At 38.8% G+C, this 27,259-nt stretch overlaps 1 protein-coding gene across 4 annotated transcripts in view; it reads left to right on the forward strand.

The window, feature by feature from the left end:
• Positions 1–27,259, forward strand: part of ESRRG (estrogen related receptor gamma) — a 568,605-nt gene that overhangs the window by 321,401 nt on the left and 219,945 nt on the right. The window contains exon 1 of one of the 4 annotated variants that reach the window (XM_045876892.1): positions 22,221–22,419. The exons of the other annotated variants lie outside the window; for them this stretch is intronic. Coding sequence (XP_045732848.1) covers positions 22,364–22,419 — 56 coding nt within the window. The 5' untranslated portion in view covers positions 22,221–22,363. Of the gene's footprint in view, positions 1–22,220; positions 22,420–27,259 lie in introns of those variants that run through there. 4 annotated transcript variants of the gene reach the window in all.

The raw sequence follows: 27,259 nt of genomic DNA on the forward strand, positions 1-27,259 counted from the left end.
CAGGCCTGGATCGAGGGTGTACATTTGCAGGTGAATTGAGAGTCTGTTCTTGATGATAAATTCCAGCTTTACCCTCTGCTTCAAAAAGCCTTTTCTTTTCTAAACTATATTTGAAAATCAATAATTATACCCCAATATGGTCTTATTGGAACACACGCATTTAAGTTTTTTTTGTTTTAAGAATAAGGACTCTATTTCAGGAGTATTTATTATTCAAAGTACACATTAGCAACATCATAGATTTAATCTTTATAAAATCTCCTTTCTAGTTAGTTCACTTGCGGGAAACTGAAGCCAAATGGAGTTGATGGAATAAGCAACATTATATACAAAATAAGGGTGAACATTGATGGGACACCACTCATTAATCGTGCATTTTTTTGGTGGGGTTTTGTTTTTTTGTTTTTGTGGGTTTGTTGTTTTGTTTTGTTTTGTTTTGCCTCCTGAATACTTGTGTTCCTTGAATTATACCAAATACCATTTTCATAGATTAGTCATGTTTTTGTGTTTGAATAGACTCCTTGTATAAGTTGGTTCATTTCTCTCACTGTCCAAATCAGTAAACTGAGGCTTAAAGAGATTGAATGATGGGTCCAAAGCGACACAAATTGTTCATAGTAGAACCGGGATTGGAGAGAAACTACCTATAGATATTTGGGTATTAAGTGTCTATAAAGTGTTTGACAGAATCCCGATACCTAGTTTAGAAGGACATGCAATTGTTGTACCTATACATCCAGTTCTTCTACATTCCTGTATCAGGGATATCTGGAGAAATCAGAGAGAAACTCTGTTGCTGGGGGTGGGGTGGGGGGAGGGGACAGGGAATCAGCCCTTTCATTACATGGTGTCGTGATGATATAAAGGATCCTTACCAAGAAACAGAGATGTGCGAGTGATCTCGTGAAGACCCAGCGCTGGGACAAAGGTATGTGAACACTGCCATTATTTTATTTGTGGTCTTGCCATGGAATGGGCTGGGGAGTGAAGAAGGTGCTAGAACAGAGAGAGGAAGCGTGGTAGAATTGGGGCCATGACTTTGGAGTTTGTCTCTGCCACTGATGAGTTGATATGTTCCAAGGCAGTTTAAATAACCTCTCAGGATGTTTGTTTCAGAATCCATGGGACTGGAAAACTAATACAATTTATTTCCCAAATAGGTAAATGGGCTAAAGGAGATTATGCATGTATGAGGATTTTGGAAGCTTTAAAGCGATATGTTTGTGCTAGAAATGAACAAAATAAAACAAGTAGGCCTATAAAATATATCAATCCCATTAGGCCAGTTTCATGGGTTCTTAGATGAGGTCTCCTTTGCTAAGTCCTACTGATAATTACTGATGATAATCCAAGGCCTTTTGAATATGTTGAAGAAAAAAATACTTAAGTGAAATTAAGCTGTTTTAAGGGAAATGTTCAGAATTTTATGCAAATAAGGATGACACAGAACAAAGCATAACGGTGTGTGTTTGTGTGGAGTTGGGGGCATAATGTACACACATGGTTCATTTATTTGATACGTAGGCAGTTTTTGGCATCGGAAATGGATTCTTGTTTACTTAGTGTGACAACTCTCTAAGATCTCCAAGTTAGGGGGTGAAGACCCAGTGGGTGTTTTTAGTCTTTCTTCAGAAGTTCACCCCAGCCCTGTCCATTTATACAGGCCAATTGTCAGCTACAGAGTATAAATAAATGATATAATCTTCCAAGTGACTCCTTTAAAAATTAATAAAATCTGTCTGCATTTTCCAATTTGATCCAATTCTTGTTCTATTATCATACAAGGAAAAGAACGCTATGAAAATGAAGAACTTTAAGCAAAGAATTCTTTTAAAAGTTGGCTTTGACAGGTCTTCAGCCTGCAGTTCTGTGGATGCCAAAGTGGGATGTAGAACATGATATGCATAAAATTAATATTTTGCCCTTTAGATGATTTTGCCTATAAGTATCAATGCTTTATCGGTTCAGTCTTCTTTTTCTTTTAATCAGCCTCACTGGGGCCCATCCATGCAAAGCAATTTTGCATTTTGTCATAGCAATCATGTAACAGCCTCTAGTGACAGAGGGTCCTGGGGTCACATCCTGGTTCTGTCACTTAGTGGCTGGGTTTTCTTGGGTAAGTTAATGTCTGAGTTTCATTTCCTTCTTTTCATTTCTTCACAAAATGGAATCATGATAATATCTATTTATATACATTATTAACATTAAATTAGATTTTTTACACAGTAAAAGAAGGCTGTTGTTATTTTTATCTCACTGAACTTCTTTGAGGCGGAACAGAATAATATATGTAAAGCTCACAGCATAGCCCTCGAGACATAGGAGGTGCTTGATGACTGTTTTCTGTTTTTTCTTTGACAAAAACTCCACTGCAAAACTTACTGAACCCTATATGAAATAATAATACCACTTTATATATTTCTTGGCAATTTACAGACTGAGTTTAATAAACAGATAATTGCCCTATAACGAAGACAAATATAAATATAAATCACCATAATACAATTAAAAAATAATAGCCTCACTACTGAGCCTGTCTTTCAAAGATGAGGAAGTTAAGTACAGAGAGGTTAAGTAACTCAGCCAAGGACAAATTCCTAGTAAGGGGCAACGCTGACCTGGAAGGTCATGCAACCTCCCAACCAGTAGCCCAAGCAGCTTGCATGACTATTTGCAAGCTGCCTGGAGCAGTTGGCGAAGGGAAACACCTCAGCTTTCACTGCGAGAGGGTAAAGATTCCTTTGCCTAGCACAGTGCCTGGAACAGAGCAGGTCAATATTTATGAAACGAATGAAAGAAAGAAAAGCAGAATTCAAAAGCAGATGAGAAAAGTCAGGGAGTGGTATCTTTCATAGACCTACCTCTAAATGACATCTGGTTATAAAAAGGGAAGTTAAGGTCCTGTGCTGAGTCCTCGGATGGTCCAGCCAGCGATTTCTGGAGGAACTTTAGACTCTCTTTTTGACCCTAGCAAAGTAGGCTGCAAGCTTTGGTAAATAGAGCAGAAACAGAGCCATTTGCTAATATGGAACCAAAATTAAAACCTGCTCAGGGAACTACAGAAAAATATACTTGCCTGATCTCACCTGGAGAGTGAAACAAATGGGTACTAAAGAAAATCTAGTCAAGTGACATCATAAAGGCTGATGAAGCTCCAGTGGCAGTAGGCCAGCAATATTGCTAGAAGAACAGATGGAAGATGGGACACATTTGTAGCCAAAAAGAGACTACTCATAGGTAACACAGCATGCATTGCCAGGAATAAAGATGGTGAGACGTGGAAATAACCTCTATAAGTCCTATGTTGTGTGCACTTCTTAAACTTACTTTTTAATTGTTGCCTGTATTTTGAAAGTCTCTGGCTAAAATCTGTGGATTCCTAGCAGTGCTGAGCCTTCGCTTTCAGGAGTGTGTGCAGAGGGGCGTGTCTGTCTGTCTGTGCATCTGCAAGCATGCAGGGCTAGACTCAGATGAGGGAAAAGATTTGATTAAAACATCAAATGAGTTACTCTATGAATATCGTACGGCTGATGTTTACTTTCTAAGGAAAAGATGTAGGCTTACATTTCTCTTGCGTGTAAATATTTTGTTTAGCACCTAGTACAGTGCTAACAACAATGTGATAAATGCTTGCCCAGTATAGTATAAATAAATAAATTGATCTGATGCCTTGAAGTTTGGTATTCCTGATTTTCTTGCCATTTGTTTAGACACAAAGTAAAAGAGACTCTAGCAGAAAATGCATTTCTTACTCCCCCATGGTTCCTTGTCCAGCAGAGATTGATCCCTTTAGTTTTGTTTCTCTTAAAGCACTTAACCCTTTCAAACCTTGCTATCAGCACCTTAGATGAAAAGAGGGATGCAGAATAAAGGAACAGACCCACGTTCCATGTGGCACCACGTTCAGAGCAATCGCAAGTAAAGGAAGGCCTGGTACCTAGTAGCTGGAAACAGAATGGTTAAGAGCACAGTCAAATGTTCCAGGAGTGGGATGAGGCCTCCTAATCAGTAAAACTGGAATGTTATTAAGATTATTGTCAAGGTCAGGTGGGCTAACCTCTGGGAAATGCTGAGCACAGCCCTAGCATACGATAAACCTGTGACACGTAGCAACATTGACCATGATCCCGATGCCCATGAGGAGGATAGGGATGATGAGGATGGGGATGCTGTTGGCGATGGGAGAGCACTTTGTGGCTAACAGCCTGCTAGGCAAACTCTTAAAAGGAATCATGCCAAGATCTGCTTCTAGTCTCTATTTCTGGATCCAAGACTTCCTTCAAACATCCTTTCTGTTTTTGGGAAATTTAAGCCAACCCTCTAAATTAAATTACCCTGGGGGCGCCTGGGTGGCTCAGTTGTTACGTGTCTGCCTTCGGCTCAGGTCATGATCCCAGGGTCCTGGGATCGAGCCCCGCATCGGGCTCCCTGCTCTGCGAGAAGCCTGCTTCTCCCTCTCCCACTCCCCCTGCTTGTGTTCCCTCTCTCGCTGTGTCTCTCTCTGTCAAATAAATAAAATCTTAAAAAAAAAATTTAAATTAAATTACCCTGAAGACCAATAATTGTATTTTTTTTAATATGAGGGATTTACTAAATTGTATGCCATAGCCAGAGAAACGGTTTTATGACTGAGCTATTTATTCCAGGGTTCTCCCCACGATACTAAAAGTCACTTTGAGGATGGGGTATTATGTTTTCCACCTTGGCACACATTCCTGCCACTCATAGCAAATGACTAGACTGTGCCCGTGTTCTAACTTTTGTTCCGGGCTCAACGACTTTTCTCATACTTAGCAAATTTGGCAAAGAGCTAAACTTTCACTGTATGCTACGGGTGCAGAGTCATGTCTTTGGTTCGAAAGCACACCTTTTACAGTTAGCTGTCGTGCAGCTGACAGACTGAACACACGGGTCTCTAATGACTCTCCCAGCGAGGCCGTGACTTTGACCAGAGGAGGAAATCGTGCCAGGAAGCAGATAGACTGGAGGCTCCGTACCTTTGGGAGTTAAGAGTTCAGTCTTTAACAGCTGAAGCAAAGTGGAGACACACCACACTTCTCATTCGGTGCTACATTTTGCATTTATCAGGAAAGGCAGAACTCTCCCTTTTCTTGAGGTAAAAATCTCCCGAAACTGAGTTTGAGGTTTTTTGTCATCTGGGAGAGTCCAACACCAGAGGGCGATGTGAACACAACATTTTTAACTACTTTTTAAATGGAGTTTATTTTTGGTGTGTAAACAAAATAAGCATATTTTGTGTTCCCAACCATTAATTTTTCTTCGTAAGTTTTTTTTTCCTAGTAACTGAAGTTTTATTCACTCTTCTCATTTTTGCAGTTTTCAAACAACTGAAAGATTAAGAAATCAGTCATTCATTTAACTGGTATTTATTGAGTACCTACTATATGCAAGATAGCATATTAAAGGTTTAGAGAGGGTTAGTGCAGGAATGGATAAAGGCTCATTAAATAAATATTTATTGGTCAACTGGCAAATACAAGGCACTCTGACAGGGACTATTAGAAAGAATCAAGCAGCTCCTATCCTCAAGGAGCTTACAGTCCATTGAAGAAGGGTGATTCTTTGCTTCTCTTCTGTCATTAAAGACAGTTTCACCTACCCTGAATCTTTCCTACCATCTTTTAAGGCTTAGCTCTGAAAACCTGTCTTCTTCCTCCTCCTGTCTTCCAGGTAGAATTGGCTTATGTCCTTTCTAAGGCTCTCACCTGCTTTGTAAAGACCTATCACATCTATGAAGAGCATTACACATTACATGGGGTTGGTGGGAGTAGCTGGAGCAAAAATCCCAGAAGTAGGAGTGCTTTCGATATGTTCAGGTTAAGTGGAGGTTGGTATACCTAGGTTTTTTGTAGCAGAATTATGAGAAATACGCCAGGAAAGAGGATTATATCAGATTATGAACAGACTTGAATTTCGGGTTACAAGAATCGTGATTTTGTTCCGTAGCAATGGAAAACATGGGAGGGAGTGCTTGAGAACAGCGTAGGAGTTGAATGAGAAAGAAGCAGAAAAATGGAGAGGAGACCAGTTAAACCACTCATTAGGAGATTCAAGCATTTGGAATTTAACTTTGAGAATATAGAGATGACTTCATGATAAAACTAGCAGGTCTGAGAAAAACTTACATATTTATTCTCATCACTTACATGCAAAAGTGTGGTATTTTTTTGATGACTGAATAGCTGTAAAACCTACTCTTTCTTGTAACAGTGATAATTCAAAGCTCAATAGGCATGTGCTATACTTGCATTCATTCATTCATTTAGTAAACAGCTATTGAACATCTTCTCTCTGTCTGGCCCTGAGCCGTGTTCCAGGCATTCACAGATGAGCAAGAAAGGGTTCCTGCCTTCAAGGAGCTTACAGTTTAACGGGAGAAGTAAAATTAGGTACAAACAGAAATGAGAATACAAAGGGACGATAAGCTATGCCTCCAGGGAGAAGATCTTTCTGAGTTTCTGGGTGACAAGGAGATGGGGGGTGGTGTGCGGGCATGTTGGGGCAGGGTTGTGGGAATCCAAGTGTGTAGTGACACAGGATTGTGAACAGGTGTAAAGAAGTCATTATAAATTACACTGACCCCAGAGAGAGCTTTTAGTTCTCTAGTAATGGCTCTCTCTTTACACAATGTTCTGTTTTTCTCTCCAATGCGATTTTATTACGTTGGACAGTCTTCCCATATTGGGGACAAGATTGTGAAAGAAGAGAAAAGACACAGGGTAGGGGCCATGATAAGTCAGTGCCAGTTACCGTGGAGAATCAGTTTCTTATACGATTAAAAAAATTTCTACTGAAAATTAACACTTTAAAATCTGTTCAATGGAACGTTAATTCAGAAGGTGGAAAAATTAAGGAATGTCAATATATATATAAAATCTCATGTTGATAAATGTGACATGGTAAATTCAAAGCCATTCCAGTAAATGTCAAGTTTAATACAGAACACCTTTGCCTGCAAATAATCTCTCGGGGCGAGGAAGATAGTTACAAATAAACATTGGAACCCTTTAAGCTCTTGATAATTTTTTAGTTACTCTGTTGGTTTTATAGAAAGGTGTGTGGAAAGCATTATTTTTCCACAAGCATCTAAGACAGGGTTACTGTTTCCTTCTTGTTCTTTTTTATGATGTTAAGTACATTCCTTTGCAGGCCTTAGAAATCTCTCTAAATCCAAAATTGAACAAAAAAGGCCTCCCCTTGTGCTTTTTTTGTCAGGCTGATGAAGCTGTATAGAAATGTAAATGTAATATAAGGAACGGTGTGTGGGAAGCTAGGGTTGCTCTCTTCTCTTAACCCTCGCTCCCTTGTAAGAAAATTCTCCGATTTTGCTGTGCGTGTAAGTCTCTTGTGTAAGGGCATTTAATTAGCTACAAGTTACAACAAAGACTTTTGAAAGGAAAATGTATCTGTGGTGCAGATGCTTTTATTTTCATTTGGCGAACAATACATTTTAACTCCCTTATCAAGAGCTGCATGAACTGCCCAGACTAAATTGGGAATATCTCCACAGTGTTTGACAAATAGATTTTTTGTAAACTGATTTAGCCTTTTCATTGTTTGCATTTCATTATATAGCTGACTTCATGTCACAAAATCGGTATTCATTCAAAATAGAGAATTTAGAGATAGGACTGTAGCCTGATAAAAAATATTGCACAGGTCAGGCCTATTAAGCATAAAATAATAGCAAGTCAGTGATCCAAGCGGTTGTTCTTTAGCAGGGAAGGGGCTAACATTCCCGAGGCCAGGAGTCAGACTCAGGACTGAAGATGTGACTGTGGCCACATTTACGAGACAATCTGCAGGGAAAGTGGTGAAGACTGAAGGCGTCTGTCTGGACAGATGATAGAAAAGAGACAGGTTTGCCAGCTGCATTCAACCTCATTCTCCGGAGGGGCCAGAGGTGGGAATTTTAGGTTTAGTTGTGTCTTGGTCTGTTCTGAGACTCTTGCTCAGGAGTTGGGGTTTCCATGGATATAGAAGAGCCATAATAGGGAAGTTGACTTTGAAAAGAGGTTGAACACGGAGATTTTTTTTTTTTTTTTTTTTGTCCATTTATCTTCTAAATCCTTTCGTTTGGGCCAGTGGGTCTCCAACTTGAGCATGCATTAAAATCACCTGGAAGATTTGATAAAGCCCAGATTGCTGGGCCCCACCCTCAGGGGTTCTCTGGTGGGGCCTGAGAATTTACATGAACAGTTTCCAGGTAATACTGATGATGCTTCACTTGGAGAACCAGTGCATAGACTCTAGGTGTCAGCCCCTAGGGCATCAGACATCAGCATTTCAAAGCACCTACCAGGAACTCCACTGGGCAAGAGTCCTTGGCAGCTCTGTCACTTAACCTCAAGTAGCAAGTCCCGAAGATCGTGGAAGACAGTTTATGTACAGGAATCTTCCTCGCTAAGTGTTATTAAAAAAAATAAAGCTATAATTGCATGACATCTTATTCTTGCCTCTTCTATTTCCCACAGCCAGGCAGCTTTTTTAGTTCAGTTTAATGAGCCTTTGGAGATCACCTTTTGTGCACTTGTCCTAAGAGCTGGGATTATTTATAAAGATGAACAGGACGCAGTTTTATTCTCAAAAAGCTTATAGTCCTGGGAGAATCAGACAACGAGGAGGAAAACGTCAATAACATTTGGTTAGTGGAGATGATAGAAGGTGCTGGGGTCTCTGTCCTACAAGAAGCCTCTCTGACCCCCCAGGGTGAACTAAGTATTAAGGATAAGGATTTTGCTAAGCAGAAGGAACAGGGAAAAGCAGAGAAAAGTGAAATGCGGGCGAGCGTGTTCAGGAGTCTGCCAGCAGTTTGAAAGTTCTAGAATGTTTTACTTATAAATGAGCTGATTTCCCCCTCTCTGAGGTCTGGCATCTGGTATATCCATTTGGCATTCCCCCCCCCCCCCCCCGCCCCAACACACCCTCTCAATTCCATTTGTTCTTATCTGTTTGAGTCATAATCCGCATTCATTATAAAACCTTGCAAACAATGCATAAGAATTTAGAGAAGAAAATGAAAAGCAACTGAATTTTATTGGTTTTGATACCATATTAATATTCCGTTTAAGCATTTCGCATCTGTTTTTATTCTGAAGCACAGTGTTGGCATATACTTTTAAATTATACTCAACATCTGAGTGATAAACATTGTATGTATGGGTCACTTTTTTTCTCCTAGATGCTTGAATGTAAGGTACTTAATTTTAGTTAAATTTTATAAACCGATGGATCCATGAAAATCTGGCTCCTCAGCGTGACATCATACGAAAGCTGAGGCCCAGAATGCTTTTCAGGTTGACTTAAGCCACTTGTAATGCTCAACTTCACCTTCTTTTCTCTCTTTCTCAACATGGGGTGCAGTTTGAATCACCAGTGGACCTTTTTCCCCAAACACCACTGTGTGGATGCCACCCACAGAGATTCTGACTCAGTGAGTTTGGGTGAGACCGAGGCTTCTGTCATTTCAAAAAGTCTCCCTGCGAGTCCACTGTGGAGCCAGGTGATCTCATTCTGTGATTCCTGTTGGGCTTGAGGACATTAGCATGGTCTCAACAACAAAAAATTGATGCTTCATCAGCAGGACTAGGGAAGGTCTAGAAGTCACTTGCATTTATGACCAGACTTGTAACGTGGGCTAGTGACATTTCTGCAGGTTAGAAACAGTTTTTATAGACTATATGGAAGAATAATCTTTCCTTATATTTGCATAATTCACAGTGAGCTTGGATTTACATGATCTCATTTGTTTTTACACATACCTGATGAAGTAAGTAGGACAAGTATTTTTTTCTCCTCTCTTCCTTCTTCTTGATTGTTGTTCTTTCTTTTTTTAACTTTAATTCCAGTATAGTTAACATACAGTATTATATTAGTTTGATTGCTGTTCTTACTTGCCCAAGATCACTAAGCCAACAAGCCAAAAAGCCAGGATTGAAACTAGGTCGTCTGATATCCACGTTCATGCTTTTACTTTTACTTCCTTTATATGGTTCAGTAATGGTAACGTAATGATGCCGGGTCCCGTGCTAAGCAGTTTACCAGTGGTTCTCTCGTATCAACTTGGGCAGTATCTTGCATGTACCCGGAGAGATTTAAAAACTCCTGATGCTGGAGATTGTAACTGGCTGAGCTGCAGCCTGGGGATCACGCTTTTTCAAAGGTTGAAATCACTGCTATATAGACCATTTCACTTAATCCTCTTAACAACATGTGGTTAGAATCATCACCACGTTAAAAAAGAGGAGGTCAGCCCACCAGCCCACCAGTCCACCAGCTAAAGCATGGCCGGAGCCAGACTCTAACCAAGGAAAGAACCAGTCAGTGTCTATAGCTCATCCAGTCGCCATATCTGTCCCTCAGGATTTTCAGGTTTTTCCTTCAGATCTTGAATCAGGAAGAGCTGAGTGAAACAAGTGAGCATACACGAAGGAAAAAAACAACAAACAAAATACCAAATTTAAGAGTTTTCTAAATGTTGAAGAGCCACATTCTTGTCTTTGAACTAGCCATAGGAGTGAGAGGCAGTTTATTTATTTATTTATTTTGGCTTTTGTTGTTGTAGGACTTGATTCATAAGAGTCAATGTATTGACACATGAAGTTTAAAAACCCTGGTTGGCAGTAAGTGAATAACAAAGTGAATTCTGAGCAATTTGTTATAATAGAAGCTCTGTGTGTTCCTGATATTGCTGCTGAAGAATATTAGAGCAAAAAAAAAAAAAATAATAGTGATCCTCTAGCCCAGTGATTCTCACACTTTGGCAGGTATCAGAATCTCTTCCAGGGGTTATTAAGAGAGATTACTGGTTCCAGCCTCCAACCTCCAGCCTGTGGGGCCTGAGAATTTGCATTGCTAACCAGCTTCCAGTTGATGCACATTCTGCTAATCTGGGACCCACACTTCTACTACTGCATTAATTAGTCCAATCGCATTCTTCATTGAAGCCCCTTGAGATGAAATGCTATGGCCAAGGTTACAGATGACTGAGAAGAATCATTGTTTCTTAAGCATTTTTTCTACCACATCTCACTTCTCTGGGCAAGACTGGGGAACTTAAGAGATTATTATTATTTTTTTTTTACTCTTACCCTATAAAGCAGCTGGATATTAATTTGAGGGGATAAATATTTGTGTTAAAATACTGTTTAACTCGGGCACCTGGGTGGCTCAGTCGGTTAAGCGTCTGCCTTCAGCTCAGGTCATGATCCCAGAGTCCTGGGATCGAGTCCCACATGGGGCTCTCTGCTCAGCAGGGAGTCTGCTTCTCCCTCTCACTCTCCCTCTCTCTCAAATAAATAAAGAAACTCTTTAAAAAAATAAAATACTGTTTAACTCTTTAGGAAGATCTGGATGAATGATAGAGTCTAGAAAGGCTACTCATTAATACACTAGAAACTGCCACTTTGGAGTTTTCCTTCTTATTTTCTTTCTCAAGAAGAGATGAGTATAATGACCCAGAAAATCAAGCTCTTAAGTAAATCATTCAGTTACCTGAGACCAGGCAGGGCTACATAAGGATGTAGATTTATTTATGAATATGATTCAAAAGTAGGAAACAATTGTTCTAGAGGTTCTCTCCTGTGGTGGGGGTGGGGACAGGGCAGGGTTTTGTCACGACTGTGCAACCCCTTTTTAAGAATAAAACAAATACTGGGGCTCCTGGGTGGCTCAGTCAGTTAAGCGTCCAACTCTTGATTTCCACTCAGGTCATGATCTTGGGGTCTTGAGATCCCGCCCTGTATCAGGCTCCATGCTCAGCAGGGAGTCTGCTTGAGATTCTCCCTCTCCCTCTGCTCCTCCCCCTGCTCACACACACTCTCTCTCTCAAGTAAATAAATAAAATCTTAAAAAAAAAAGAAAAGAATGAAACAAATGCTGAGAAACACAGTCACCATTTTCTCCTTATCTACAGGGCAAGGGCGGGGGAGGGAAATTAAAAAATAACAACACTTCTTTTCTCATAAGTCTTAATACAGTTTCATTTAGTGAGTAGTTAATTCTGAAAGACTAAATATATTGGACCCATTAAAATACTGACAGGATTTCTTCAGAGAAATGCAGAAACTCAATTACAAAAAAATCAAGCAGCGTGAATGTGATGATTTTGGCCCAAATCAGCAATTTCTTGGGCAAATATTTATTGAGTCTAAAATGTCCAGATTACAGTGCTAGGTACTGCTCAGATTATTAAAAGCCATCAAGAAGTTTACTAAATGGAGAACACAGAGAGAGTAGAACCCAATGTAAAAGCAGTTAGAGGATGTCGATAGTGCAAAGCATTCTGGGACACAGAGGAGCGAGCCCTAATTCAGCCTGGGGACCCCTGGAAAGAGGAGACATTTCCACTGGCCTCCAAGGATCGGAAGGGTGTTCTGTGTACTCTGTAAATTGTGTTGCTAAGCATTGTAGCTAAGTGATAGCCAGGATTACAAAGAAAGGAATACTTTCTTTGCAATACCACATGGTTTATTTATAAATATGTTAACTTTCTCATGCAGTAAAAGCACATGAATTAAGTCTCATAGAAATAAGCGAAGTGTTTATATACTGTACATCTCAAAGTATTGATTGGGATTGAGTAATTGAATAGGACTAACTGCTCAGTCGATGGGAATGAAGCCAATGGTGGGGCCAAACTGGGAGGCTCTGACCACAGAAAGAACCCATTAAAGCTCATACTGTCTCATTTAATCATCCTTGCTAATAGAGAAGACAAAATGTGGCCATGTTTCCCTCAAGATCTTCCTAGCTGTAATACAGCCAGGACCAAGGAACCTGGCAGTATGCAGTGCACAGCCCTTTGACAGACTTCTGGAAAGACTGGAGAGAAGAAATAGAACAATCCTGAGGAGAACACCTATGTTTACAGAGCTGTTACATTATATGAGTGATTATAGTTCTTTTTTATTAATGATGAAATCTTGGAAAATTTCCAGACAAATATGTTGATTTTAAATTTTAACTTAATTTAAAAATATGCTGTGGTTTCTGTTTTGCTCCTCCTTTGGCGTCTTTGTTCTTTGGCTTAGATATTCTAGAATTAGACTATAGTTACATTACTCTGAAACTTGGGGGAGAGAAACTAAGGAACAGAGAGCTATACCAAACTTTTCTGTGAAATCAGTGATGGAGAAGGGAGATGGAGACCTCAAGTTCCCTTTTCGTATTTTACATTCTCACTACTAAGGTATATGTTTATTCCAGGAAACCGACACAGGGCCTGGTACAGATCAGGCTTCCAAAAATGTGTGTTTCTTCAGTAGAAAGGAAGGGTGAAGGTACACAATTGGTAGGGACAGCTTTATTACACTTTCCTAAAACAGAACTGTTTTGGGGAGCAAAAATGTGTACTGGTGAATGCTTTTCTGTATTCCTGTGTGTCTTTTTAAGAGGAGGTCACAAAGCTTATGGGAAACTGCTTAAGATTAGGAGGGCAAGACAAGTAGAATTTAAAAAACAAGAAATTCCGGTCCTGACTTTGCAACCTGACAATGGAAATGTCTTTGGGCAAGCAAATAAACTCTTGGACCTCAGTTTTGTCATCAATACGATGGAAATAATAATAATATAGTTTCTAACTGCGCCACAGTGTTGTTGTGAGTACTGCATTGTTAATGTAAATTATAGCCAAAAAATACTAGATACTCTAGTTATTAATTATAGTTAAAAAATTCCTATACAGCTAAACTTCTCTAGCTAGTTATATTTTAAAAATATAAAGTTTGAAAAATCTTCTTCCTTTGCTAAATTTTACTTCTTTGTTTAGAGTTTCAATTTATCCAAGGGTGAATGAATCTGTTTCTTTTCTCTTCTCACTGATGAAAATTGGGTTTGATTTATTTAATGTTCTAATTCAAGTGGTAACTGAACTATTAAAAAAAAGGGGGGTCTTTAATTATGTTATTTGCTTTTCTGTAACACAAAGTTTGATTGGATAAAGCTCCTGACACAAATAGCTGTGTGTTTAGTGACAAACCACAGGTGAGATAAGACCCTAGGGTTTTCAGAGTGACTGTTGTCCTCATGTCCCCTCCCCATCACCATAACTGTTTGTTTTTTCCCATTCCTGTTATTTTAATCTACCAGGAAAATGGTGAAGGAATTCTTTGTCTCATTCTCTTTTGCATCCAAAGTCTGGTTTTCTAGAAATGTTTTTGTCTCTCCCTGATGTGATGTGTTCTCATCAGTGTCTTGGTCTTGGAGTGAAACCCCCAAACAGAACATGCAGGACTTGGTTAAAGAATTACAGGCATTAAAGAGAGGAAGAGAGTGGCCTAAAGGCAAGACCTTTGTCTTTTTCTAATTCCCTTCTTCCCCTCCCATAAGAAGAGAAATCCACCCCCTTTCTGAAAGTGTTGAGTATTCAGTGCCATTCCAGCAAAATACCACGGAGAAATGGAGCTCTGTGGCCATTCTTCCTGGGAGCCATGTCAACATTTAACCAAGGAAACCCCGGAATCCTTAATATAGAAATTATGTTGTATACAAGAGCCATTTTTGAATGCTTTTATAAAAAAAGTATTTGTTTTCTGGACATATCTGGGATATGGTGATTTTTAAAAGCTGTCAGCTTAAATGAGAAAATGTTTTCATGTTACCCTGGTGAGGGGCATAGATTTAGGTACTGATGTGGTAGCATTGTTTTAATAATAAGTATTGTTTTTCATTATCTCATACTTAGTATGAATATTTGGAAAACAGAAAAACAGAAGGAGGAGGAAGAAAGCGATCTCTCAGAAGACTAAATGGTCTAGAAGGTCTGGAGCAGCTTAGAATGGTGGACCTTGTCCTCTCATTTTTTTCTTCTCTTCTGTCTTTTTCTATCAGCTCCCTCCTCTCCACTGACTTCATATATATATAGATATAGATAGATATAGATACATATCTATCTATATCTATCTTATCTTTTATACATTTCCTATATTGCTCTAATAATTTAACCGAATTATAATCTTCAAATATGGCAGCAAGACACCAAGTATTAACATCGGTCATCACTTCATTCATTCATTCAAGACATCTTCGTATGTTTCTGTAACATTGACGGGACTATTGACTGAGTGCTCTTGCTGGCTCTGGGGATACTCTCAGAGCTGGTGCAGTTTCACAGATTACGGGGGCAGGGGGGCGTTAAGGTAGGGAAAGGAGTGGCCGCTTAACAAAAACCAGATCCCTAAAAGAAATGATAGTCAAAATGTGTTTATGAAAGGGCACCTAATTCCCTGGGGAGAAGAGAGAGAGAGAATTTCTACCAATTATCCCTACTTCTTTTTAAATATGTGACTCTTTTTAACCTTTCTAAGCTTTTGCAGAAAGTAAAATAAATACGCTTGGGTATTTATCTCTTGGGATCTGATGTGCCTTGGCTCTTACTTGGGACCTTTGTCCTCAGAGGGCTCATCTCTCGGCTGGAGTTCCATGCACTGGTATATTGTCAACAACTGGGAGATTAACATTAGTAGCTTGTTACTAAGTAAGCACTGGAAAGAGGAGACATGTAATCTTTTCAAATATGAGCTCTTCTACTACCTGAGTGTGAAACTTGGGTTAAGACTCTTAACCACTCTGAGCCTCATTTTCCTCACCTGTTAAGGTAACCAAGTCGGACTCAATCCCCGTGGTCTTTCCCTGTCTGTAATTCCCTGTTGCCCCAGACTTTTTGTTCTGCCATAGATTAGTGGCCATTCAGTGTAACAAGAGCAAAGCCTTGTGAAGAAATTGAGTTCTTGGGATATCTGATCAAAGGAGCTCCTGGGTGAATGAGCTTGTGCTTGGGATAGTAATAGAATCAACAGCATTATTGACTGAACTGCTAGGGTGGAGGGATGTGGAAGAATGTCTTAAAGGAAGAGAAAAGGAGTAGAAGCAATTTCTCTCTCCCCTTCTTTCTGGTAAACAATGTACGATTGAATGCTCTGGAGAGTCAGCAGAATCATTGAGCATTCCCAAATCTGTGTTCTTCACACTCACGCACAAAACAATGGTTAGCTTTAAGGGGGACATCTGCTTCCGCCCCCTCTCATTATACTGAGTCCATATATGCGTGGCAGTATTCTAGCAAGCAGTTCGTGTCCTCTTAGGGCAAACATTCCTGCTCTGTTTGCTGGGGGAATACTTGCACTTTGTTTCCTTTTCCCTATTAAGCACCTTGAACTCCTAGTCAAACATGAAGGCCAAATGAACAGGTAATGTCATTTCTTCAGATTTTTTCTTTCATTTAGTGAGATTTAAAAATAGCTTGGCTAACATTTATGGGAGGCTCACTATGTGGATGATGACAGTAAAATTTATTATCCAAACCGAGGCACTTTGGAGAGTGTAAGGAGGGAGGGCTGTAAATTATCAGGCGAGGACAGCTGGTGCAAGTCAGAATGTCTTGGCCCACTGGGTCGGGCGATCCGTACCCCTACCCCAACTAGGACCAGACATGGGGCTAAATTACTTTAAACTCAGTTAATCCCCATAACAGTTGTACAAGATTGTTCTTACTGCTATTCCCATTTAATAGCGAAGGAAACTGAGAGTTAGATCCATGGCATGACCCTAGGCCAAAGCCTCATCCCTCATAATTGGAATGCGAGCCCAAGGCTTGACTCCAGAGCAGGCTGTGAGGCCTTCCCAGGGGCTGAGGGCTTCCACCATCTCCTGACTTCCGCCAGGCATGGCAGACACACACCCCTAATTTGCCTTGCTTGGGGGAAGCAAATTTTTATCAAATGTGTTCATTTATAAAAAGGAACCTTAGAAGAGTGTGTCAGACAGTTCTAACATAAAAAAAAAAAAAAAGTAATAGCCTCTAAGCCTGTTTATATGGACACCAGAGGCTATATAGCTCACTTTCCTTTTTTTTAGTGGTCCTTTGAAAATTTGGACGAAAGGGTTAAAGGAAACAATAGGAAAAGAGAACTTTCAAATAGGGTTGAAGAGTCCTCTAAGTCAGGAAAAAAAATACTTTGTGTTTTTTTGGTATTTCATGGCCACATGCATTTTTAACTTCGAATCAATGTTGAATGGGGTGGTTAAGATGGATAATTTGATCATCTTACTAGTATCAAAGCAAGTATTGCTTATTCTAAACTCTGTCATATTTGTTCACTTGCCTCTCCCTCTCTGTCTCCACTACTCCCCACCCCCACCCCCTTCCTCTCAGAGTTAAGCTACCCTTTATTTTGGACAACACTATCACACACATGATTGAGTCAACAATTTATGGCTTTTAAAAATAGGGATTTTGTCCTCTCTTAGGTTTATTGTTTATCATAATCATCTTTCAAGTGAAAAGGCTAATTTACTCTTTCTATAGGAATATTTTAAGCTTGATTATCATAATATTACAGCTGCCTGAAAAGGTCTAAAATGGGACATTGACCTTGAGTGTTTTCTGCATTTAGCTCATGGTGCTTAACATTCAGGAAAGAATATAACTGCAACTCATTTATTAATGTATAATCTCAAAATGTTAACTATTGCTCTGTAAATACATGCCATACAGATTGTAGAACACTCATAGGATACCAGAAAACATATCGGGTATTTCACCAGGGTACATATGTTGGAAATACAGCATAACTAACATCACTGTTCCCATTGAAGCTACTATAGTTTATAACTTAATCTTTCCTGATATTTTACCATGTATCTTAATAGCTTGATGAAATGAAAGTGAAATAAACCTGAATTAATTAAACAGAAACCAAATTGCCTCTATTAGTTTCTCTGCCTTCTTTTGATCCCCCCCCCGCCACTTTCACAAATACTGGAAAAAGAGTTTGGTGTCTTACAGAGGTGAGGTAATTGCTCCCCAGAGAATGGACTTTTTACAAGGACTTGGTAATTTGGGAATGGGATGGATTTATAGGACAAGAGGTTTGTCAAAAGGCACGGTTTTTATTAGTGCCTCTGTGGAAGTGATCACTTTCAGTCAAAATGATTGCTTCTTGCCAATCGAGACAATAATTTAAATATCAAAGCCTGTGCCCTAGAAATGAAAGGCAACAGAAGATGAGGTATGATGAATTGATAGGGGTTTGGTGGTGATAGAGAGGAAAGTAGTTATACTGACTCTGAAAGCAGTCTTCATATTCCCAGCGGGAAAGGTGTGTTCTTAAGCAGGTTTAAAGCATAAAAGAAATCCCAAAGCACAGATGAGGAAAAGAGGCATAGGTAAACGAGATGACCTGCTCAAGGCCACCCAAGTCACGAGAGGATGCAGAAGGGATCCTGGTGTCTAAGCTGCCTGTGTGCCCATCAGGGTTCTTTTCGCAGGGATGTTCATTTGTGGCTTTTCTTTTTTCTTTTCTTTAGAGCTAAAGATAGTATTTTGTAATAGTCTTGATTTGCTTTTTGCAGTATGGTACATTATGCTATACAAAATCCATCAAAGACAGCAGGGAAGATGGTTCAAAGGGTTAAACAGCTTTTTTTAAGGGTTTATGGTCTTGAGGAAAGATCCACAAAGGTAGATTGTAAGGCGATTTGAAAATCTAAATTTGTTATGCCTTGTTTAGTTTTAAATATTTAACAAATGACAGATGTGCAATCTAAAATAAAAATTTGCTTCAAAAATAGTGTGACAGCTAGAAGCATTTTAATACAGATTAGTCCTGTTAATTTTCACAAAAGGAAGATGGGAACTAAAAGTAGCTATTAGTATGCAATAATGGCAAGATGAAACATTTCTCATCATCAACCTAAGAATTCATTGTTAGAATGTTTTAGGAAAGGATTCTGACTAAAATACAGTAAAATTTCCGGTACAGAAAACAGGAAGCTACGTTTTTTTGTTTGCACTTGAGTTTTGCTTGTTGCCATTCTGTTCTTTCAAATGGAAATGAAGTATATTTTCTCCTGGTGTCTGTGCATGAGTTGGGGCCTGAGGATGAAGTTGTCTGGATATTTGTGACTGCATTGCGTAAGGAAAAAGAGATTGAAACTATGCATGGACCCAAGACCTGGTGCATAATAGATGGATATTAACTAATTGATTAATAGTTTGTGTGAAATAGTCCTAAGAGGTTCTTTTATTTAGTTCCATTTTTCCTGCTTTGGGTAGACTCCTTGTGGTAGGATTGTGAAGTGTATTGACTGATTAGCAGTATGTGTTTATTCTAGGCTGTTTATCTATTTGTTTCATTTTTTCCCCATATCCTTTGTCATTGAAATTCTAAAAGATTTATGCTCAGTATTGCTCATGATGTGTGTATTCCCTGTGATTATCCACTGTTTCCTCCTTCAAGGTGAGAAAACTGTGGCTAGGGAAGATTCTGGAGATGACTAAGCTGCGTGTTTATAAAATATTCTGGAAGCTGTCTTGCAAGTTTAGTGCAGTAGATATTATCTTAAATTTTAAATTGGTTAAACTGGATTCAAGACAGTCGGTGTAATCTTAGGTCCTCGACTTGTAAAGGTGACACTTTGATCCCAAAGGGAAGCATACAGATCCGTGTAGTATATCCACTAGTATACTTTTGGTCATTCAGAAAGCAGCTAGCTCAGTGGACACTGTACCTTGCATTGATGAAATATGGTTAGTGAAAGATCAGTGGGGACAATGCGCTGTATGTTTGTACATGTGTCTCTGTGAGCACAGAAGAGACTTACACATGGAAGAGTCTAAATATATTTAAAATATATACCAATGAAATCCAGTGGTTTATAATGGGGCAAATAAGTACCCAAAAGGAAATAAGAAAATTCTGGGAAGTAAAAGACTCCAGTGAAATGTGGTGACTTAAGGTCCATCGGTAAATAATTGACTACAAATCTTGTCTTTAAAAAGCCATTTCAAAGGAATAATAAAAGGTTCTGTCACAGCGTGATAATGCAAAGAAACTGAATACAGTGTAGGATTCTGCACAGGTCCAAAATCTGAATGTATCGAGTGCTTTAAGATGGGTTGAGTACTTTAAATAATCTTTATTTTTTCTAAAAAAGAGTCTTTAGAAAAAATTTAAAAAAAAACTCTGTTTTTGGGATATTATTTAAAAATGTGTACAACTGGATCTATTGATTATCCTGAGAATTTTGGTTTGTTCAGAAATGAAGATAGTGATCTTTGAACCAAAGATGTTTTTCTTTCTTTCTAATGCAGTATTAGCTTCCATATTTCTTTTATTGTATTTTAGAAAAATCATGGTTCGATTTCAAATGCTTTTTTATTTATTTTTTTAATTATAAAATGATTACATGTCTCATTTTAGATTGAACAGACAAATTTTTTTTTTTCCGGGTGTCTGCAGAATGCTTGGATTTTCTCCTACATCTCAAAGCTCTTTTAATTCACTGCTCACAACCAAATTTACATCTTAATTGCAGAGTTCACATTTAACAATATAGACAGCATAATGCTACTGGTAATTAAGCTTTTACTACCTGCTTTTATACAGTATTCTCAGGCACAATTTTTGCTATGTGAGTTCTCATCTAAGAACTTGTATGAATTTAGACCACAAATAAAAGGAATCAGGCCCATATCTTAGATATGGCCAAATACATGGCAGGAAAATTGGTTTCTTTCTGTGGGGGGACCAAATCATGTCTGTCATTTTTACATTCTGAATTTTAATGCGGCTGTTCTATTTTAGTGTTTGTTTTTTTAAAGACCTAGAAAATTTGAAAGGGTTGAGAGAGAGAGAGAGTTGAGTTCTGATATAGTGACTTCAACGCACACTGAGTATCTGAACTAATTTATTTTGATCTTCAAGATTACACTATTTATATCGTGGAACACTTAAGATGCAAAAGGTTGGTAGCAGAAGAGCTGAATTATATCGAAATTGTGGGTCTTCCACTCTCCATAAGGGAGCAGTTTGCCATAAATAGCTGGCATCTATTCCAATATATTTGCTAGTATAAAATAGCCTGTAGTTCAAAATAGGACCTAAGAAAACTCTTTGTTGTAAGAAAACTAAGAACACATTCTACATTATTGAAGGAAAAATAACCTTCTCTTCTTATGCCCTTAAAACAAACAAACAAACAAACTTTTGATTGAGAATCTTAGTTTCCTAAATTATTATCTGTTTGAAACTAGTCCTTATAATGGCCAGACTGTGCGATGATTTACAAAATGTTTCTGGGTTGATTTTTTATGATTCGGGGTGTGTTATGTAAAGAAACAAATATGTACACTGCATTTCATTTGGAAACTGATGTTTTGGGTAAAATCATATATATTTGTATATGCCTCCCAGTTTGGAAGCCTGTATTGAAATAAGTATGATTAAGAACACTTTTAGTGCACTGTGTGGTAATGCTCTCCGTGCAGGGGGGAAGAAAAAAGGAAACGCAGTCTTTATTTTGTCAAAATGCACTGAGATGGATTTAATGTACTATTTCCCCTACAGCCCTCAGACCGCCACCCCTGTAACTGGAGAAGCCAATTGGTCCTGCCGTTGTTTACCTTTGCTTTCAAAAGCTATGCATTGTATACCTATAGGTAGAGAGGCAGCAGGTAAAGAAATGTTTACACGTATAATTTGCATAGGCATGCTCTCAGATTGCATTGACGCACTATTTCCTCTTCTGTAGTTGTGCAAAACTGCATCCCACCTCAGAGAGGACGATCCCAGGCGTTCACGTGCCCTAACAATTTAGAAGAATTGTCTTTGATTTTTCAAATGCCCAGTATGTATCAGGAAACCAGGAAAAGACGCGATTACGACGAATAAATGGGGAAGTACAGCACTAAATAAGCAGCAGCCCCCAGGGGTTTAAAACACAGACCACGGCAGGACAAACTTAATTCTCTACCTTCCGCAGAATCCTGTCCCAAATTAACTGGGAAGTGTGCGTGCGTGAGTTCTTCTTTCCAAGGCAAAACAGGTCTTAGGTTGGAAACCAAAGACAAATCCCTCCAGTGCCTAGAGAGTTAAGTTAGTTATGTTTCTTCTGTAGCTTCCCAGAAAAAGAGAGCAAGACAGACAGACGGAGAAGAAAAGGCCCCGTCTCTCCCGGGAGCGTTCCGATGGCTGCCGTGCCCGCTCCCCTTTTCCTCTCCCACCCGCGGTTCTCAGAGCCCGCGGCTCTCTGCACCCTTCCTACCTGCCTGGCTCCGCTCGCTCCGTGCAGCCTCCCGTCGCCTCCCTCCTGATTGGGCAGACGCCCCCCAATCGGCTGCGCGCCTGGGCCGGTGGGACTGCATATGTAAAGCCCTACTTCATATTAATAAGCTCCAATCGGGGCTTTAAGTCCTTGATTAGGAGAGTGTGAGAGCTTTGGTCCCAACTGGCTGTGCCTATGGGCTTGTCACTAGGAGAACATTTGTGTTAATTGCACTGTGCTCTGTCAAGGAAACTTTGATTTATAGCTGGGGTGCACAAATAATGGTTGCCGGTCGCACATGGATTCGGTAGAACTTTGCCTGCCTGAATCTTTTTCCCTGCACTACGAGGAAGAGTAGGTACCTTTTTCTTTCCTTTTTAAAACTCGCCGTGGGGGTGCGTGTGTGTGTGTGGGGGGGGGTGGACAGAATGTGTCTTTGCACAAGGATTCAGGTAATGCCCCCGGAATGTTGTGTGCACGAGTGCTTGTTTGTGTCTGTCTTGTGCCTTTTGTGTTGAGGGTGATCTCCTAATTCAGTAAGTCGAGAATTGTTCTCTGACTACAATGTTACCTTTGAGGCAAAGCTCAGTGACTGTCAGTAAAATAGCTGTGTGACAGTCACTTCTTATTCAGGTGCTAAGAATAGGCACTTGGCACACATGCTTAGTGAACTGTTAAAATGCATCTTTTACTAGGACCCATTTTCCCAAGGAAAGATGTTTTAAAATACAATATTCAAAATGATTTATACTATTGAGTGCCTCTTATGTATTTGCAGTTTGACAGATATTTTCAGCTCTCTGTCATTTCTTACCGCGCAGAGTTAGAGGCAAAATTGCACATTTACTAATTCTCCTTCAGAGAACAATTTAAAAACTAGCCCTGTGCAATTCAGGGCTAGAATAATGTTATTTGCATGGTTAGCGTTAAGTCAGCACTTAACTGACAAATCAGTCCATTAAGTAACATGAGATTTTCACACATTATAAATATTTAAGGAGAGAAAAAAACTAAAGAAGAAGCAGTAGTGACTTTTAAAATTTCCCCTTGAATAGACAACGTTGAGATTGTGGATTTGTGTCATGTATCCTGCCCAGAAAATACAGAAAAGTACTTTTGTTCTTATATGCAGTTTAATTCGGATTTATGAATATCTTTATGCATAGGGATTTGTGTGTGTGTGTGTGTGTGTGTGTATGTATCTTTGGAACACTAAAGGTGGGGGAGAAGTGGATGGGGGTAGGACAAGTAAATTAGGCATTCTTGTGTAAATGAGTAGGTCACAAACTTAATTTCAACCCACTGTTAAGATAAAATATTAGTATATACCACGGGAGCTGTCACTGGATTATCTTTCTGTTGAGTCAGTTATATTGCTTTGCTTTCACATTACAGTAATACCAACTATTATAATTCTGAAAAGAGTGCTCTTGGCAAACATCTCTCTATAGACTGAAGAAATTCTAAAACTCGCGAAGATGAGCTTAGTGCATTATAGGTAGATGTCCACTAGCTGTCCTTAGTGACTGCATATTGCATTGCTTTGTAATTAAGTAAGAGATGAAAACTGACTTGCAGTCTCAGTGGTTGCTCGTGTGTGTAGGAGTGTGAGTGTGTGTAGATACGTCTGTGCACGCTCGCACGTGCACACACACACACACACACTCGCACAGGGATATTCTCCAAGAGATGGACGTAGGAGGAACGGAAAGCTTGGAAGGTTGCATCCAGTTTGAAACACTCACAGCAAGAAACAACCTTAAATTGTGTGAAAATAAAAATGAAAAATAAACAAAGGTAGGACTGCCCACTCAAGTGTAGTTTGCAGGTTAGTGCACCTGGGGCCTTAGAATTGGAGGGTGTAAATGTCTTCATGTCAGGAAGAAGGCGTTATCCAAGCTCACCCAGATTCTGAACTTTCTCCCGTAAATAGATAAACAAAACAAACTTTAAAAATTCCCCAGAGGCTTCTTTTTAAAGTAGTTTTCTTGAATTTAACTTCTTATAGCTAATTTGAATAATTTGTTTAAATAAGCCTCTAAAAGCAGATTCATTTAAATGAAATCAGGGCACATGTCCTTTTGGCTTTGGCGCAAGATTCAAACTAGCTTTCTTTTTGGCTCAGTTAAAAGTCATCTTTAAAAAATACAGATTTATTGTCTGGATGCAGTTCTGATGGTTACGTGGTTCACTGGACAGACAGAAAGATCTAATGCTAAGCAACACATCTGCCTCTCTGTCTCAATTAATAAACCACAGAATTTATACATGCTATTAATATTCATAGTAATTGTACTGGGTTAAACCCTATCACGTGTGCGTATACATAGAAATGAAATCAGAGTTATGCAGTTTCAGAGGAAAATATTAGGCAATTTCTGTTTTGGAGACTGTTAAAAAAGATTCATACAATTTATTGACCACCATTAGGAGAGCCTAAAATATTAACCTATAACTATGTGTTTTTTATTTTAGGAAATGTGCCAGCACATTAAAGAACATAATGCTTGAAAGCTTGTTTCACATTTAATAGCAGTAATAACTGATAGCATACACAGATGAAAATAATATATCTGCTCATTTTGACATATGTGTCCGTCTAATCATTCTAAATGAGTGTGCTCATCACATGAATCCCTTTCAACCTCTGATTAAAATGTAACATTGACTACAGGATTATAGAGCGGACTTAATTTTACTGACTGTTTTAACAGTTGTCACAGCTGTTGGAAGAAGGAAAGGCAATTGAAACACTCCAAGACACGCAAGGCGAGGAGGAACAGTTTAGTAGATTCAGCCTGATCATAGAAATCCAAGCATTGCAAATGAAACAGATTTGTGTTTTAAAATTCCTCTTTGGAGGTATGCAAGGTTTATTTTGTATGGTTCACTCTTTCTGTGTCAGGGTTTTGATTTTTTTTTTCTCGGCCTCCTCTCTCCTTTTTAAAAGCTAATGTAAATTGAAACACAACTATCCAAAAGTAATACTATAATGTCAAAATATCTGAGATAAAATAGGCAGGAAGGAAAAATTTATACAGTAACAACAGCAACAAAAAGCCTAAATCCGAGTGGATTCAAATGTTTTTAAAAAAAGATAGGAGCTTGCCTAAATCACTTTAGATGTGATATTATTTGAAAACTATGAACAGACACTTTATTTTTCTAAGAAAGAACACCTAAACTCCAGACTTGGAGCTCATCTTACTTTTCCTCCTGTTTCTTCTCTGTAAGTCTGTTGCAAACACCTGCAGACTTAAAGGTAGGTGGTGTAGGTGGGGTTTTCAGATGATTTCTTTGTAAATTGCTGGAAGTGACAACTAGCTGCACTTAGGAGTGAGTGTTCTTGAGCTGTAGAATCTGTAAACTTGCTCATCACAGCACTAAAGCAAATAGATTAATTCTATTTTTCTGAAAATTTAATAGCCACTCTACATATCCCAAACTATAGATAGTCAAAATAGCCAGACAGTCAATTTTATGTAACATGTGATTTCCTCCTTGGAGTAAGCAAAAATAAGTGTTCCTGAGTTAATGGAATAAATGTGGAATGGGAGTGGTGAGTAAATGATGGGCACCCCATGTTTCACCAGCCCTTTGTGTCAGTGTATTTATGTATTACCTTATATATGTTTGGTGGTTAAGTTTAGAAATCCTCCTTTTGACAGAAAGGGCTGGAAAACAGCTTTCCCTTTCCTGGGCAGAGGCAAGGGTGCTGGTGTTGGCTGGTTCTTAAAGTGATGGTTTCTCATCTTAATGTGTTTATGGTACTGCTGCTTTATTTACTGAGCCTTGTGTGTTGCAGTGGTAATTAACCCATGTTATTAGCAAAGCCCTTGTGGATATCCATTAATTCTCTTGCATGGATGATCATTTTTCCAGTGTTTTCCCCCCAATAAGGTATCATTGTTCTTTTTTTTTTTTAATTCTAAATTGACGGCCTTTGATATATTTCTTTGATTTAATCTGACCTGTAATATATATTGACCATCTTATAAAAAAGGATATTGTAATTCAGTTTTTAAAAATGCTAATAGAAGCTGGAGAAAAGATCCCCCCCCCCCTTTGGTTTTCTTTTCAAAGTAAAAAAGAAAAGAAATTAAGGTTTAAAAAGGAAATAATATAGGAAATCTGGTTTAACTCCTGGTTTTCCAGGTTTTAGAATTTACGATAATCTGGGTCTTTGAGGTCTTTTAATCAGATTTTTACTTAGTTAATAACACTTTAGGCATTTTTATAAAATATTGAGCCAGCAGAAAAATACTTGTGCTTCCTGTGCTGAGAAAAGATAAGGACCATCTCATTAGCTGGGCCATACTTTTGCAATTAATTTTAGATACATGGTGCTATTCATCAAAGAGGGCAGGTAACTTCTCTATGAGTCTGTTTAACGATACTTTCACAATACCTTACTCCTGCAAGAACTACAGACAAAGAAGAGACCTTTCTTTTGGAAGGTAGGCATAATGCCCAGTCTCAAGTCCGTATCACTTGTGAAAAATTCCTCAACATTTGTTTTAGCCTAGTGACTAGAAAAAATATTTCTTTGTTTTACTTTTAAAGTGCTCTGTAGTACCGAAGGTTTTGCTTGTATGATTTCATAAAACATTCAATTCTGTGCTTATGGTTGATACTTTGTCAGACAAGTGGCAATTAATAGCAGGGATTTCTGTGAAACCAATTAATATCAATAAACTTTTTAGAACCACCTATTAAGCATTTAGAAATAAGAGAAGAGCATCGGAGGTATTTCAATAGAACTTTAAAGTCATTGCAGTCGAGAGGCTTGGCTTGGAATTTTGCTTCATAGCAAATTCATGGAAGAGAGAAACAATACAACGTAGATCTGTTATAAGTGCATATGAGCTCCGGCCCTAGCCAGCTCTCTGGAGAAAATCTTTGATTACACTGGCCCAGTTTGTTCAGTTTTTATCTCTTTTACATCCACTGGCCTTGTATTAAATTGTCATTGTCCTAAAGCGCTTGAGATAGAAATGAATTGCAGTTCTCTACATTCTCTGACAGTGAAATATTTAGGTTCTCTTTCTCCAGTCATACTTATGTGTATATTTGATAATGCAGGGATGACGCCAGGCATCTCTGCCGCTTCTCATTCTCCTGACTGCATTTCGTATGTTTTGCTGTTGATTATTTTCATCACCATGTATGTATGGATATACATGGTCTGTACTAT

Source organism: Mirounga angustirostris, unplaced genomic scaffold, assembly GCF_029215605.1.
Source record: "Mirounga angustirostris isolate CCGP_5_RB_7025 unplaced genomic scaffold, mMirAng1.0.hap1 SCAF_6, whole genome shotgun sequence".
NCBI classification, from domain to species: Eukaryota; Metazoa; Chordata; class Mammalia; order Carnivora; family Phocidae; genus Mirounga; species Mirounga angustirostris.